The sequence below is a fragment of the Paroedura picta genome, chromosome 3, assembly GCF_049243985.1.
Source record: "Paroedura picta isolate Pp20150507F chromosome 3, Ppicta_v3.0, whole genome shotgun sequence".
Classification (NCBI taxonomy): Eukaryota; Metazoa; Chordata; class Lepidosauria; order Squamata; family Gekkonidae; genus Paroedura; species Paroedura picta.
The window spans coordinates 171,493,773-171,509,387 of record NC_135371.1 but is presented as its reverse complement, the minus strand read 5'-3'; the positions used below and the strand labels follow the sequence as shown (position 1 = coordinate 171,509,387).

The 15,615-nt window shown below is 47.9% G+C and overlaps 1 protein-coding gene across 8 annotated transcripts in view; it reads left to right on the top strand.

Moving 5' to 3' along the window:
- Positions 1 to 15,141, top strand: part of WNK3 (WNK lysine deficient protein kinase 3) — a 113,398-nt gene extending 98,257 nt beyond the window's left edge. For 6 of the 8 annotated variants that reach the window (XM_077329558.1, XM_077329561.1, XM_077329556.1 and 3 more), the window contains 3 exons: positions 2,249 to 2,350; positions 3,588 to 3,790; positions 5,323 to 13,064. In XM_077329558.1, coding sequence (XP_077185673.1) covers positions 2,249 to 2,350; positions 3,588 to 3,790; positions 5,323 to 5,652 — 635 coding nt within the window. In that variant the 3' untranslated portion in view covers positions 5,653 to 13,064. Of the gene's footprint in view, positions 1 to 2,248; positions 2,351 to 3,587; positions 3,791 to 5,322; positions 13,065 to 13,731 lie in introns of those variants that run through there. The other 2 variants (XM_077329563.1, XM_077329562.1) reach the window with 2 other exon arrangements.
- Positions 15,142 to 15,615: the final 474 nt, after the last annotated feature.

The following is a 15,615-nucleotide window of genomic DNA, read 5'->3' as shown; positions in this document are numbered from 1 at the left end:
CTGGGCTCTCCTGCATCCTAGTTGTCAGGAACCAGACCCCGCAGACTCACGCCATAGACGTCACTCTCGGGCTTCAGGATGAAGCTTTAAGTAAAAGTCATCTATCTATCTATCTATCTATCTATCTATCTATCTATCTATCTATCTATCTATCTATCTATCTTTGGGATTTATAGCCCGCCACTCCCACAAGGCTCGTGACGGGTCACATATAGTAAAAATGCATAATACCCCTAATACAATAAAATCCTCATAAAATAACAAGCCCCATCAAGCAACCCACCCGGTCCAGGTGGTGGCGAAAAGTATACAACTTGACCCAACCAATGGGAAGGAATAGTGACCGCCAGAGTAACCCTGGTGGGAGGTGGGGGGGGGTCCCAATCTTCCTTATTGGAAGAGTCAAGACACAGACAGGAATCTTGACAGAGACTCTGGGAAAAGGGGTTGCATAGAGTATATACCTGGGATCTGGGAGAGGGACACAGAGTTGGCTTTTGCCGGGAACCTGGATTCACACCGGAAAAGAGCAATAGTGTTCTCTGACTTCGAAGGTGCCAAAACAGTTCTGCCTGCCATCTGGTGTTTAGACTGTCAGAGCAAGGAAGCCAACCTTGGTGAATAAGATAAGGGCCGGAGAGCGGAATGAGTCTTTGAAATGCAAGAAGGAGATGGGAGGGGTACTGTCCGGGAGACCTAGAGAGGTGCCACAGCTCAGTGGGAGATCCAGGAATTTGGAGCATGAGGGGAATAAAACAACCATAAAAGATAAATACCGCAGTTCAGGATCTAAGGATTGTACGTCTAACCCCTGTGCCTTGGATGGAACATAGATGGGATGGGCAGTGATGAGCCCTTTAATAAGCAGTTATTTTAATATTTTTTTGTTGCTTGTCACACTTGACATTGCAAGTCCCCAATGAGGTGCCTGACGACACTTTTCCTGGTGTCCGAGAAGTGTTTTCAGAAAATGGGCGGGGCTTTTGCCCAGCAAGGCTTCTGATTGGCAACTGGCAGATTTTTAAATATATATATATATATATATATATATACACACACACACACACACACCACAGCACAAGGATCTTCACTGTGTGGTTGAAGAGCCATTGTGTGGCTGGCTCCGCCTCCTGCAGCAGCCATTTTGCGGTTGGCTCCGCCTCTTGCAGCAGTGATGTTGTGGCTGCACTCACTGAGTCATAATTCCAAAGGTGCCTGCGGGTTCGAAAAGGTTGGGAACCTCTTTTGTAAAGGCGTCATGACATTCCCCCGTGGGTTGGGCAGGGCGCTGTGAGGCTTTTCTTGCATTGTACGTTTTTCCTCAGTGTGCCAAGCTCTTCCACAATAAAGCGTAAGTCGCAAAAGGAGGTCACGGAACTAGAATACTCGGGTCTAAAGAATGACGAGTCCGTTAATGAAGGAATCCCCCAAAGTCTATTTATGTGTTCCATTTCTTTATCTTTACTGTTGGTTGAAGCAGCAGAAATTTCAGCAAAGACATGCACGAGCTGTGTTCCTTTTCTTTATCTTTAATGTTGATGAAGAAGCTCTTCCAAAATGCCTGTTGTGAGTGGATTCGCGTTCAAGTCCTCAAGAAAGGGGGGTTGGACTAGATCAGTGGTTCCCAACCTTTTTATCGCCGGGGACCACTCAACGCTTGACAATTTTACTGAGGCCCGGTGGGGGGGGGGGTGTAGTTTACTCCTCTACTCTCAACCACTGCCCTAACGCTCTCTGATCGCTATGGTAATGTTTAAACATCCCTTCAAAATGAGATACAGACACGCCACAACAACGAACATAAGGAACATTTTATTTTCATGGAAATTTTAACTCATGACAAGGACAAATCAATGGGAACCCTGAGCTTGTTTCTCTGCAACGAGAGAGTCCCATCTGGGAGTGATGGGAGACAAGGACACCCAAAGTGTGTTGTAAAGGGCTGGGGGGGGGGGATGAAGTAAAGGGCCGGGAGGGGGGGGGAGGCGTCCTTCGCGGCCCACCTCCAAGTAGTCGACGGACCACATGTGGTCTGCGGCCCACAGGTTGGGGATTGCTAGACTAGATGACCCATGAGGTCCCTTCCAACTCTATGATTCTATGATTGTAGAACCTTGCAAATAATTACCCTCTGGTGAAACGTATTTCAGCTCGACCAACCAACCAACCCACCAGCCCACCATGCAACTCGTTTTGGTGCCTCTAACGGTGTTCTTTTTTCCCCCCATCCCTCTGCCCCCCCCCTCAGAATGTTGCTGTGCCACCACTGCTGCCTCCGTGATAGACTATCAGTTGAGCATCCAGGCCCACCTGCTGCACCAGAGCTGTTCGCAGGCAGAGCCCAGCCAAGGTATCTATAAACTCCCTCCGGCCAGATCGCAGTGACTCCGATCTTTAACACGTTTGGTTTCCTCCCACGGAAATCCGCTTCCTGGGTTTTGTATTTTTTCTGTAATTCTATGAGGTTTTAATGGGGCTTTTAATTGGGGGATTGTATTATTGCTTTTAACTTTGTATGTAACCTGCCACGAGCTGGCCTGTCCGGGAGTGGCGGGCAGTAAATCCAACAAGAACAACAAAAATACTGCTTCATCTGTGTTTTTTGAGACCAGTTCCCGTTGCTAAGCTTCTGACTCCCCCCCCCCCACACACACACCCAAAAAATACTTTACTCTGTTTCCGTGGTAGGCAGCAGAGTTTCCAGGACTTAGAGAGAAGAAGCCAACTCTCAACTGACTTTTGCACTCAGCCCTGAGATGGCTGCTAATTCTCCACCCCCCACCGCCCAGCAGTCATCTAGCAGTTTCTCCAGAAAGAAATCAGAAGCCGACTCCCAGCTGATGGGGGATCAGCTGGGAGTCTGCTTCTGTCCCCCTGCTGCAAGTGGCCCATTTGTTTCTGAACGGCCTGTCGAATAAGCTGCTGTCTTATTAGAAGCGGAGAACAGGACGTGGGCCCACGCTGACAAGTGCTGAGCATCCTTGTATGCAAACTTAATTTATTAAGTTTTACTTTCTTGGGTGCAGAACTTAAGGCTTCTGAGGACACAAACCCCCAGACAGCTGCTTCTCATTGCTGTTCTAAATGGTGCAAAGAAGGCTGGTCGGTTTGCCAGCCAATTGGCCGCTCTTAATTCTCCTTGTTTTTATTTATATTTTGTGGTTCTTTTAAATCAGGGGTAGTCAAACTGCGGCCCTCCAGATGTCCATGGACTACAATTCCCAGGAGCCCCCTGCCAGCGTTTGCTGGCAGGGGGCTCCTGGGAATTGTAGTCCATGGACATCTGGAGGGCCGCAGTTTGACTACCCCTGTTTTAAATGGTCACAACTTGAAAATTATATAATTCTATTTCCCATTTTCAATTTCTTATAGATGATTATATAATTTTCAAATTATGAACATTTAAAAGAACCACAAAATATAGACAAAAAGAATGAAGAGCAGCCAACTGGCCCGAGTTTTTTTCTTATTTTCTCACTGCTGTTCTGGCAAAAGCCGAGAGAGAAACCTAAACGACGCATGGCACGTCGCGTCTTCCTGAGGCAGATTTCTGTCAACAGGCCTTTCCAAATGCCCCTTCTCCCCAGATCCCCTCTGCATCGTCAGCAGCACCGCCTCTTGCCAGCGGGCGACAGCCAGTAAGAAAGGGATGTTCACGGATGACTTGCACAAGTTGGTGGATGACTGGACAAAAGAAAAGGTGGGGAACTCCCTGATCAAGCCGAGCCTCAACCAGATCAAACAGAACAAGCACCGGCTGGACGCCGATAGCTGGAGCAAAGTGTACGAGGTGAGGGGGGTTTACGTGGAGGTACGGACCCCCTGACGGAGGAGACAAAGCAGCCCATGAGCCGAGAGTTCTCGGTCCTTGGCCTCCTGGAGGAGTAGCTGCTCAGGCAAGCCCCTTCCGTACTCTGCAGCTTCCCTTTCCGTCTTCTTTAGGCTTGAGTTTTGGGACACTGAAGCACGGCTCCCCTTAGCAGCTGGAGCAGAGGCTCATTTTTCACTGGAGATGTGACATCACCTGCGGGAGACGTTGTCTCCAAGAACGGACTGAGTGCAAAAGCTGCTTCTTAAGCATAAAAGCCTGTCAATGCTTCTTTAATCAAATCGGACTTGAGGGCTCGCAGCAGCTGTAGGCCCCCGGCATGGAGAAAAGTTGGGTGGTGGGAAATGCCATGAATTCCCAAGCTGATGTACAATGACCCCAGACGCTTGTCAAGGCAAGAGACGTCCAGAGGCGGTTTGCCATTGCTTGCCTCTGTGTGGGGACCTTGGGCTTCCTTGGGGGACTTTCCCTAGTTAGCTTCCCCAAAACGACACGACCAGGCTAGCCATCCAGGTCATGGTAGATACCAGGGGTGGCCAAATGGTGGCTCTCCAGATGTTTATGGACTACAGTTCCCATGAGCCCCTGCCAGAATGGGCTCATGGGAATTGTAGTCCATAAACATCTGGAGAGCCACAGTTCACTCCCCCCCCTGCCTGGGACAGACAAACAGAAGTGGCTTGTCCTTAGCCTGTCTCTGTGAACTGACCTCGCACTTCCATGCTAGTCTCCCATGCGAGTGCTAACCAGGGCCGCCCCTGCTTAACTTCTGAGATCTGATGAGGTCAGGCCAGCCGGGGCCAGAGAAAGTTTTAGGTATAGGAGCAGGGACTTATGAAGGGACTTTTGCCCTCCGCAACCTGGCTGTCTCCCACATTTATTTATTTATCATCTGGCTTGTGTGTCATGTAGCCAGGAGATCCTAAGAGTGTCTGGCTGTCAGGCAAGAGAGGTTGGGAGGTGGTCTGCCATTGCCTGACCTGCATAACGACCCTGGTATTCCTCGGAGGTCACCCTTCCCAGTGCTTGCCAGGGCTGACCCTGCTTCACTTCCAAGATCGAGGGGGATCAGGCTAGCCTGGGGTATCCCGGTCGGGTCACAGTGTGCATGAACAAGCCCTTGTTTGGTTCCAAAGGTGTCTGTCCATTTCCCAGGATTCTTGTAGCACGACGTAATTAGAACTGACATCATTTTTGAAACTCTCTGTTCAGATGGCTTGAAAAGATCGCCTTTTTAACATGGGGGGGGGGCGCTCAACAACTATGAGGACACCTCTGAGGAGGGGTCTCTTTCTAATATGGGGTGGGCAACCGGTGTGAGCAATCTCTCCGAGGAAGGGTCTCTTCGCTTCCTAAATCCTAATCCTCTTTCACGCTCCCTGGTCAATGTGACGTAGCAAAGAGTCCAGAGTTGCTGAGCTGCACGAAGGACAATTATAGCATGTGGATTTCTCACGCTCGTCTCCTGTGTGTCCATTGTTCTTGTTTTTAAGACGACGTCCTCTACGGCGGGCTACACGTCGACGTGGATTTCCTCGCTCTCCCAGATCCGCGGGACCGTCCCAGCCGCTTTGCCCCAAGGACTCCCCCTGTCGCCCTTTCCCGGCACGCTGACGTCCTACGGAGTGCCCCACGTATGCCAGTACAACGCCATGGCGGGGACAGCTTACCCGGTGCAATGGGTGGGCATTTCTGGCACAGCTCAGCAGTCCGTCGTCGTCCCCGCCCAACCCTTGGGACCGTTTCCGCCAGGGATAAGCATGCCGGCGTTCCCAGCATCACCCGTACAAAACCCAGCTCCCATCCCCCCAGGTCCTAAGTGAAGGCGGATGGCTAACGGAGGATAGATATGGGGACTGTGCCTATAACTCATGATTCCATTCCTCTGCCTTGCATTCTGCGGCCTGGATTTTCGGTTCCGGGGGGGGAGGGGGTGCCTTTCCCAGTGCCGTGACGTGGGAGTGGTGGGGGAGACTGCCCTTGCATTCTTCTCTTTGAAATACTTGATTTAGTTTTCTTGGGGAGGGGGGGGATTTTTTTAAGTACTTGAGAGAGCTTTGGCCTGTGCATCTCATTGTTCTTGAGATGGACGGCATGCCCATCTGCTGCTTCTGAACGAGCCTTCCCTTTCCTTCTCATCCCCCTCCTGTCCCTCTGTTGCTCCTGTTTTGGGGGGGGGATCATTACCCTTAAAACCGTACAGTTTCCTGGTGGTCAAGATAAATTTATCAAAGGGGAGGGATCCGCTGTGGAAGAACGACCCTCTCCAGTTTCTGTCGGCTTTCGTTGACCTCCGGTTTTTAAACTAGCTTGGGGTAATGGTTTATTTTTTTTTAAAGGGCTCTGTTAGCATGGCTAGCTCTTGTGGAGTCCTATCCCTCATGGGCGAGAGGCAGTTTGGAGGATGGAGTGAGACCGTTGGAGGGTGAGGCGCCTAGCGAAGTGCCACCAGCGATTCCGCATCGCAAAGTCTGTACCCGTTCCTGGGCTATCGATTCCAGCCATTCCGTCCAATGGCAGCTAGCTGATCACACGCACACGGCATTCTAGAGATGCATTGGAATTCTCGGCCTGACTTTTTGTATTGAGGTTGTGTCTTTTTTCGTTAAAAGTTTATTTTGCAGTTGGCAAAAAAAAAAAAAGAAACCCCCAACCCCTTTATATCGTGGCGATTGTGGGGAGGGGAGCGGGGGGTGGGGAGGGTATGCCTAGGGATCCGTTTTGAACTCGTCCCATCTCTCCTGTTTGCACCTCATTTGTGATCCATACTTGACGTGTCCTTTCAGCGGACTGGGAATTTCGTGTAGGAACAGGGTCCTGTGCAGAAATGTGATTTTTTTTTAAATTTCCCCCCCTTACATTGAGTGGACAGCCTTACTGGGAATTAGACTGATAAAAGCCTCTCAATATAGATTAACAAGGTTGCCTCCTGCAGGAGAAAATACTTAACGTGGCTGCTGCACTTCACTGCTAACTGCCAAAATTTGCATAGATCTTTGGCGAGTTAAGTAAACGTGTATTTCAGAAAGTAGCACCGGCAGGGGTTCTTCTTGTTTTGTCCAAGCCAACCTTATAAAAGAAAATTATGCCCGTTCCAAACCCGCAGAAAGATTCAGGGTATGGATGTGCGGTTCGGTTCAGTTCGGTTCGGCCCCCTCGGCGATCACCGAAGCCCGAGGCGGCCGAACTGAGCCGAACCGCACATTCCTAGTTCAGGGGTCTGCTGTGTACTTTACATGAGAAGTAACTATTTTCGGGTGTTGCTTATCTCATACGCCCCCCACTAAGACTATATTTTTGCCCGCCTATGAAGCTTCCATTAAATACCTTGACCGGAGATTAGCTCGATTTGATGGTTTCACCTCGGCTTGATCGAGCTCTAAATAACAGAGGCCGTCGTAGCCATTACATTCTGCCGTCCCTTGCTTTCTTTTATGTTTCTGCTTCCCAGCCTCTCATTGGGCCATTTTAAGGGGTTACACATAAGTGGCTCGCTTCTCCTTAGGATCACGGAACCGTTTGCTGATGTGTTCCTATCTTGCTTTCCTCTCCTCTGTGTACCTGGATTAAGAATGGCAGAGCTCTGATGTGTCGAGCTCACCATTAAAGGTTTTTTTTTTTTTGGGTGGTGAAAAGATCAGTGGATTTGTAGAACGTCTGAAGCCATCCTGCTGATGACAGTTTTGAGGCAAAGGAGGAAAGGGTTGGCGTTGCAGTTTGCCGTGTGGCTAAAAGAAAGAATCTGAGCATCTGTCGGCCAGGTACCATTTGCAGCGACTGAATTAAAGGGTTCTCAGCAAAGTAGTTTAGTTGAATGGGGGTTGTTGATTGGGCTGTCGGAATGCCTGTAATGATTTCTCCTTTCGGGGATGGAAACAAGCTGCTTGTTTTTCATTTGGCCTCCCGAAACAGCATTCTCAACTCCACCTGCTGTTGGAGCACCTAGGCATTTTTGTGGCTCTTCTCCACCCATCGCCGGACAAAAGGGACTTGTTTTCCTTGCGTAACGCAGCCTCCTCGTTCTGCCTGCAAAGATTTGCAGCGCCTTGCGATAATCCTCTTTTTCAGATTTTTGCCAGACAGATTTACCAAAAACAAATTTTGCTTTAGTGTTCCAATGACTGATGTTTGAATCGTGCGTTGCTCTCCATCCCATAATGATACACGGCAACAGAGGTGTACATAACTTGGGGAAGAGATTAAGCTTGAAGAGCCGAGGAGAGGACAGTGCCGTGCCCCTTCCTTACTTTAACAAAGCGCATATCCTGTGGTCTGACTTTCTTTGTTCTCGTTTTCAACTCTTTGAAAATAATTAGGCAAATTCACATTTTCTCAGAAGGAAGACCCGGTTTGACAAGAGAGCAGGGTCATTTGGCGTTGCAGGCGAAACACCAGGCCAGGCTAAGTAACCTGAAGTTCCTCCCCAAAGCCACTTACTGTCCTGCATTCTATGCATCCACGCACCGTAGAGAGGCACTCCCGTAGACGAGGCGCACTAAGCATTCTTGCAGTGGGCGAGCAAAGTGTACGTGAAAGGGGTGAGTGCCCTTGAGCAAGGTGCAGCACATGCACCTCAAGGACCCGCAGGCCAATCCCGGATGCCCAGGCACGCTTACACAATGTGAAGGATGCACCTGTCATTCACTCAGGTACTCGCCTGAAATACCGATGTACCACTGGAGCATCAGCTGCAGCATGAAGCACACCTTAGTATCAGAGGCTAATTAGACCAGCCAGTAGTGACGGGCCTGCCTGTCGGAAGCAGGTTGCGATTAACTTCATATAAAGTGTGTGTGATGGGCTGTGTGTGTGTGTGTGTGTGGGGGAGAATCTAAAGCACAGCAGGCGTAGACAAAAGGGGAGTCCTGAATCCTTTCCACACATGCATCCCCTCCGCCCCCAAACAGCTTCTCGCCTTTTTCTTCTTGTAGAACTCCAGTACTTGAATTAATCCCTGTTTGGGAGAGTGGCTAAGGAGAAGCAGTGTGTGTGTGACTTCAGCACCCCTTTCGTTGCTCATGTGGCGCTACGCACCTCACCCCCTGTTTAATGAGGAAAGAAGCAGGATCCGTGTTGTCAGACACCTGCGGTACTGCTGGAATGTCCAGTTTGCTTTTCAGCTGGGGACAGATCAGGCCTGTGTCTCCCGTCTCTTTTTCCCCGTTTTGGATGGATCAGAACGAAGTCGACTGACACAGAATTGGTTTGTAGTTCGTGTAACGGTTACCAGCATGGTAGAAAGACCCTCGATGCAAAACGGAATGTAACGGGGATAGCCCTCTTCCGGCTGCCTTTGTAAAATGTAAGTTTGTATATAGAAACCATAAAGCTCTGCTTGTTCCTCTCAAGAAGTAGAGGCCAGCCCTCTTCTTTTTTTAAATACCAGTTTTTATGATGCTAGAAGAACGGGAAACTACTAAAGGTCTGTCCACGCTAGGCAAGGGAACTGCTGTTTCCACGCTATTTTTGCTGTATCATCTTCTGTTGTCTAGGGTAGAATTGGGCTACCACCTCGTCCAGAAATGAAGCAGAGCACCGGGAGAAACCTGTGAAATCAGTCCAGCCTGAAGAGTAGTTGCATAAAGTACTTTGAAAAGCATCCCTAGGGTTATTACCTGGGCAGAAACCTGGGACTTCCCAACCTGAGACAGAATTTGACTGAGGGCCTTGTTTGGAACTGTAGGACGTTTGCCTTAAATATCTGGATTCTGCAGGAAGGGTGTGCGTGGTTGGGAAGAGGGGACTCTCTTGTGTAGACCTTGCCTCTTTTCTGTCTTCTGCAGCTGGCGCAGGGAGGGATCTGGCCCTTTGCACTTGGAACAAGGCTAAAGGGTTTTAAAAAGCCCCACTGGCTTATAGATGGCAATCCCGAACGCCTGTTTTTTATCTAGCGTGAGAATTAAAGGGGCAGCCATGGAGCTGCATGAGTGACCATGTCCCTTCAGCTTTGCTGTGCTACCATCATGGGGCATTCAAGTTAGGTTGTAACTGTAAGCTACAGAGGATGCATAGCTACTCAGTCAGTTGGCATTTCCTCCTTGTAATGTTGAATAATACACACGTGAGACGTTCTGTTTCCTTGCATGGGGAGCGAAAGGATCGTTGTGTCACAGGTTTTGTAATAACGTGGCGTTGTAAGGAAAAGCGTAGCGGGATGACGTGGAATGTCGATGTCAGCAGCATTCATACATCCTTTAGGACAGGGGTAGTCAACCTGTGGTCCTCCAGATGTCCATGGACTACAATTCCCATGAGCCCCTACCAGCGTTTGCTGGCAGGGGCTCATGGGAATTGTAGTCCATGAACATCTGGAGGACCACAGGTTGACTACCCCTGCTTTTAGGATATCTAGTTACAGCACTGCTTTGGGGAGCCAGAGGCCTGAAAACCTCTTTGTTCGAGAGTCGAACAAAGTGATCTATTCTGTCTCTGATTAAACAGGGTTCCCTCCCCCCCACGTGCTTTAGAAACATCTGTGAATGTCTTAGACCATAGTGCAGGGGTGTCCAAATTGTGGCTCTCCAGATGTCCACGGACTACAATGCCCATGAGCCCCTGCCAAGCAGGGGCTCATGGGACTTGTAGTCCAAGGACATCTGGAGAGCCACAAGTTTGTGGGACAGAAAAAAGGAACGTGGACACTTCGACATCAGTGGTTCTGTTAGAATATCTTCAACTTCCTAGGAAAGAGAACAGCCGTTGCCTTCAGTGCGTATCGTGAAGTGGCCTGAGCAATACAGCCTAGAAAACAGAAAGGGGCAGCAGTATGTCAATTTGAAAACAGGAGAAAAGAAAACGACTCATTATGTGTTATATTGTTTTTGAATCTTTGTAGTTAACCTGGAACATGTTTCCTGGGCTCCTTTTCCTTCTCCCCGTTTTAGATTTTTATTTTTCTTTCCAGTATCAACCCTGACGAAAACGGAATTAAAATGTGAAGTTGTTTCCGGACTCTTTCCAAAGGCATTTTTCTGACTGTGATTCTTGGGACTTAAGCTTGTATGCTATGAATGGAATGTATCGTTTAATATCTGCGTGCGTTTTTCATTATATTCCCAGTTGACTTTTGGGTTGTTCTTTTTTCCCCATATTATTCGGGGGGAAATTATTTTCTTATCTACCTCATTTGTTAGTACTGTTTTAAACCTAGGCTAGAATTGTTCCAGCATTTTATTTTCTGTATAATTTTTATTGTGCATTTTAAATCTGAAGTTGGCATTTTGACACCTGCACCATCTCCCTCCCCCCTCCTCTTCTTTGGCATGAAGAATTCAAATTCTGTTTACTATTTTAAGAAGGATGTTTACTTTCATAAGGCTTTGTCAGTTTAATCATCCGTTTAGCTTATATCGACACATGAAATGGCTGCAATTTAACCAAGTTGTGGGTCTTGCAGCCACGGTACAATCTTCCACTGGAGAGAGAAGTTTGAATAACTTTTTTTTTTTCCAGGAAAGGATTTTCCCCCCTTCGTATTTGTCCTGAATTACTGCTGACAACCCCCTGGCGGGGGGGTTGCCCTCAAAACACACCCAAACTCTTGCCCACGGTTATGGGATTGTGTTCCCCTATTTTCGACCTGTGCGCTCTCTTATGTAAGTCCCCCCCTCCCATTTCCCCTTGGCCCACTTTAGCCAAAATCACAGTTTATGTCAGCAGGACATTTCACTGCAGAACGCTAACTGTTTTGCTGTCCACCCTGGTTTAGAGCAGGTTTCAAGTCCCTGTTTAATAGCAAATCTTTGCTGATTGCAACTAATCTGTCCTCGTGCATTTTTGCCCTTGAATAAGGGGCATGCAGTCCTATGGTCTCATGCTTTTTAACCAGATTTTAAAGAATATCGAGAGCATCACATCAGCACAGGTTCCGAGCTGCCTGCAGGATATTCAAACTCATGGCCTTTGGTGGCTTTTGGGTCAGCAAAGTTCTTAGCAGATTAAACTGTGAAACTCAGCCACAACTGGTAAGAGTTTTATCATTCTGTATACTACAGAGGTTTTCAGGAAGGCTCTTTGTGATAGAAACAGTGCTGACAGACAGCAGAAGTCCAATTCAGTTATTTTTTACATTTTTACTGAGCTCAGAACTGACCCCTTCAGCAATTTCAGGGGGTTGTAAAGGCACAATGGGTTTTAATCCATTTACAAATCTTAGGGCTTTTCTGCTTTCTCCTTTGCCTTGCTTCTGAGTTTCCATTTCTCCCAATGGACTGGAGCAAGTTCTGTTCTGCATGTGCTTTGCTGTTCTCTCTCCAGTGGTCGATTCAGTATCACACCAGGTGTATGTCCAGCATATCTCACTGCAAGTTTTTATACCGGACATATACCCAAGTAGATACAGATACAGAAGCCTTTATTGGCATAATACTCAAGTAATATCAAATCAACCATTAGAGGGAGGGAAAAAAACATGCAGAACAGAAATGAAAAAACCTAAAGCAACAGGAACTTCCAAGCAAGGAAAAAGAGAATGCAGAAATGCCCTTTGTCATGATATCCCTATACTTTAAAGACTGTTCTGTTTATATTTCACCCCCCACATCCAAGCAGATGCTGGTGAGCAGCAGCAGAACAACGCTGGTCCATGAAATTTAAGCTGACTCTTAAGCAGCTCGCACAGCTATTCATTAAAGCCAGGCTCGGTTTGTACAATGCAGTTACACAACCAGCTGCCGTCAAGTCTTGGTCTCCCGGCAACGCCTTGTGTCGTTTCCCATCACTTTACACAAACGTCCTGTGGAAGCTGAGCCAGGTTAAACCAGCTTGATCTTACTTACGACGACATTTCAGTATCTCTTTACCTTTGCTTGGCCAGGAGAGCCAAGTCTCCGAGCATTACAGTCATTGCTGCGTGGTAGATTCCCTTGACATTTTCCCCATGTGGGGGCAACCTCCATGCAGGCAGGTCGTCGGCATCTATAACCTGCAAATTATGGTCTGAACAGTTTACTTTGTTGCGAGTCCGGCAAAACGGACATTGGGAAACCAGCGTGTGCCAGAACCCTCTGGGCTCGCCCTAAAATAAACCCGGGGCTCATACTTGCCACATGACGATGCCCTCGTTAGACATTATCTGCGCCCAGAAAATTCAAACCCCACATCTGCGTCAGACCTTTGTATTAAGGCCGAGCGAGAGATCGGCACAACGTGCAAACTTTTTTGTGTTGTTCTCTAGAGCAGGGGTCGTCAACCTGTGGTCCTCCTCCAGATGTCCATGGACTACAATTCCCATGAGCCCCTGCCAGCAAATGCTGGCAGGGGCTCATGAGAATTGTAGCCCATGGACATCTGGAGGAGGACCACAGGTTGACGACCCCTGCTCTAGAGCTCTTCATCAGGCTCAATGTTAAAAATAATTGTAGGTGTGATGGAACTGCCTTTAAAAAATGTGCATCCTGGACAGAACGCACTGCTCTCCATCCAGACAGACGTGGTTGGTATCCAGATGCTCAGCTAGCATTTTGGAAAGAAGCAAAGCAGCAGCAGCTGCCGCCACCCAACCGAAACATCGATGGGGGTGTCTTCCGTCTTTATTCCTCTTTCCCGCAGCTCCCGGAGCGCAGCTGCGGAGACTGACCCACACGCTCAGCCCGTCCTAATCTGCAGCGTAGCGTTCTGTCTTAGATGCAGGATCTCTTCCCCCTCCTGGTTTGTTTTTAAAAATCCAGCCTGATAAAGAGTTCTGGAGACCTCAAAAGCTCACACGCTATTATTTTACTTGGTCTTAATAAGAAGTAGCACACCTTTTCTTTATTGTGGGGGGGGAAGGACTTGCAATCCACCTCCCGTGGGCAGAAATAAATGCGGCCGTCCCTGTACGTTATCACTTATGAAGCTCGCTCTGACCCTCGGTTTGAGCCGGCCACTATACAAAGTTGTCTTTTCTCGTTTCCCTCTGACAGGAGGAAGACGATGGTAGAGGCAAAGGAGGAAAGGATTAAACTGTAGCCGCAAATTGCCGGGAAAGTAAATAGATTGGAATGTGTGTGGTAACGTATGCCCGGGGTTCACTGTAGATGCTGGCAGGTTGACGCGCACGTGCAGAGCAGGGGAGGTAGCTCAAAAGACCAAGGGCTTTCTCCTCCCTCTTTAATTTGCAGGACTCAGAGGAGGGCTTGCACCGGAATGGCGTTGTGTGGCTTGACTTTAGGTCAGGGATGGCCGAAGGGTGGCTCTCCAGGTGTCCATGGACTGCTGGCAGGGGCTCATGGGAATTGTAGTCCATGGACATCTGGAGGGCCGCAGTTTGACTACCCCTGATCTAGTTTAAGAAACAGACCTAACCTAGCTTTTTTTTTGGGGGGGGTGCCGTTGTATTTAAGGTTCATGACGCTTTAGACAAGCCAGTAAACAAAAGTTCTTTCAGTTAAAACTGTTGTGTTTTTAAGAGGGTCTTTTAAAAGGGTTTTTTTTTTTTTAATTTTCTTTTGCTAGAGATTTCTGAGGAGCATGCAGGCCAATTACAACAGCATGGTAAATTCAGGTATATGCTCTGAATAAATGTCTTCTTGGACTTTACACATAAGTTGGCAACTTCTCTGTTTCAGGAGCAAGCCGTTCTGTAATGTGAACTCTACTTTAGCATTTTAGGGTTGGTTTATTCTATAACGCCCCTCCCCTTTGGGACTTTAAGGCTGAGATTCTTACGGCTGCATTAAGAAAGCTGGGGAGCGGTTCACGACAACAGGGTGGAAATAATCCCGTTCTTGAATGGGCAGGGGGTGTTGTTTTTTTGGGGTGGGTTGGGGGAATCATAGCCCTGAACTTAATGATAGAAAATGAATGTCTTTTATCAGCAGTTGTTTCCATTTTTTTAATTATTATTTTTGCAAGCTGTGAGTTGACTTTGTTTGTACACAACCATTGACAAATATTTTTTTAAAACTGTTACAAAGGAAAATAAAGGCTGTGTTGGAAAAAAAAGCAACAACAATACATTTTGACTCAGTTTGACCACAGCTGCCGCTAAATACAAGGTGTGCAATGTGCTGGGCTAATTGGTGTTTCTTTAAAATCGTAGAGAGCGCACACAGGCCCATTCTGAGCACCTCCTTGAGGACTCCAGAGTTACAGATTCGTTGCCTGGGAAAGTAGTCACAAGATCTGTTTGTTGATTTGCTCAAGAGTAGGCTTGGGGCTGAAACCTCGCTGGGGTCGTTCTCTGGGAAAGCACGAAGCCGGCCAAGATGATTAGGTTTTAGAGGCCTGGTTGCAGCTCAAAACTAATTAGCTCCTCTGAACAAATTTTAAGCATTGCTTTAAAAAAACAAACAGCGCTTGTATGCTATTTTGATCTGTAACCTTCCCCCCCCCCCCTAAAAAGAAGCATTTGCCGTTTCCCTCGTGGCTTTTTCTATACCATAGATCTGGTAACCGAACAAGAGGGGGGATGTAGCCAGGAGAAAGAAGGGTATGGATCGGTACACAAAACAGACCACGACACAATCTGTCCTCAGATCTGGTGCCTCCTCCCTAGGAAGGAAGAATTATATCAGGAACAGATTCAAATGGGTAGCCGTGTTGGTCTGAAGTCGCACAACAAAAATAGAGTCCAATAGCATGTTTAAGATCAACAAAGATTTATTCAAGGCGTGAGCTTTCGAGTGCAAGCCCTCTTCCTCAGCCTAATGAACTACCATCGTAACAGTCGAAATATAAGGCAAAAGCTTGGCTTAAACGTGCTATTGGTCTGTAATTTTATATCAAGAACAGTCATGCATGGACCAATTTCAGAGCTGGCCTCGATGACATCTGCTAAAGTTATGCCATGAAGCTTTCGAGGGATA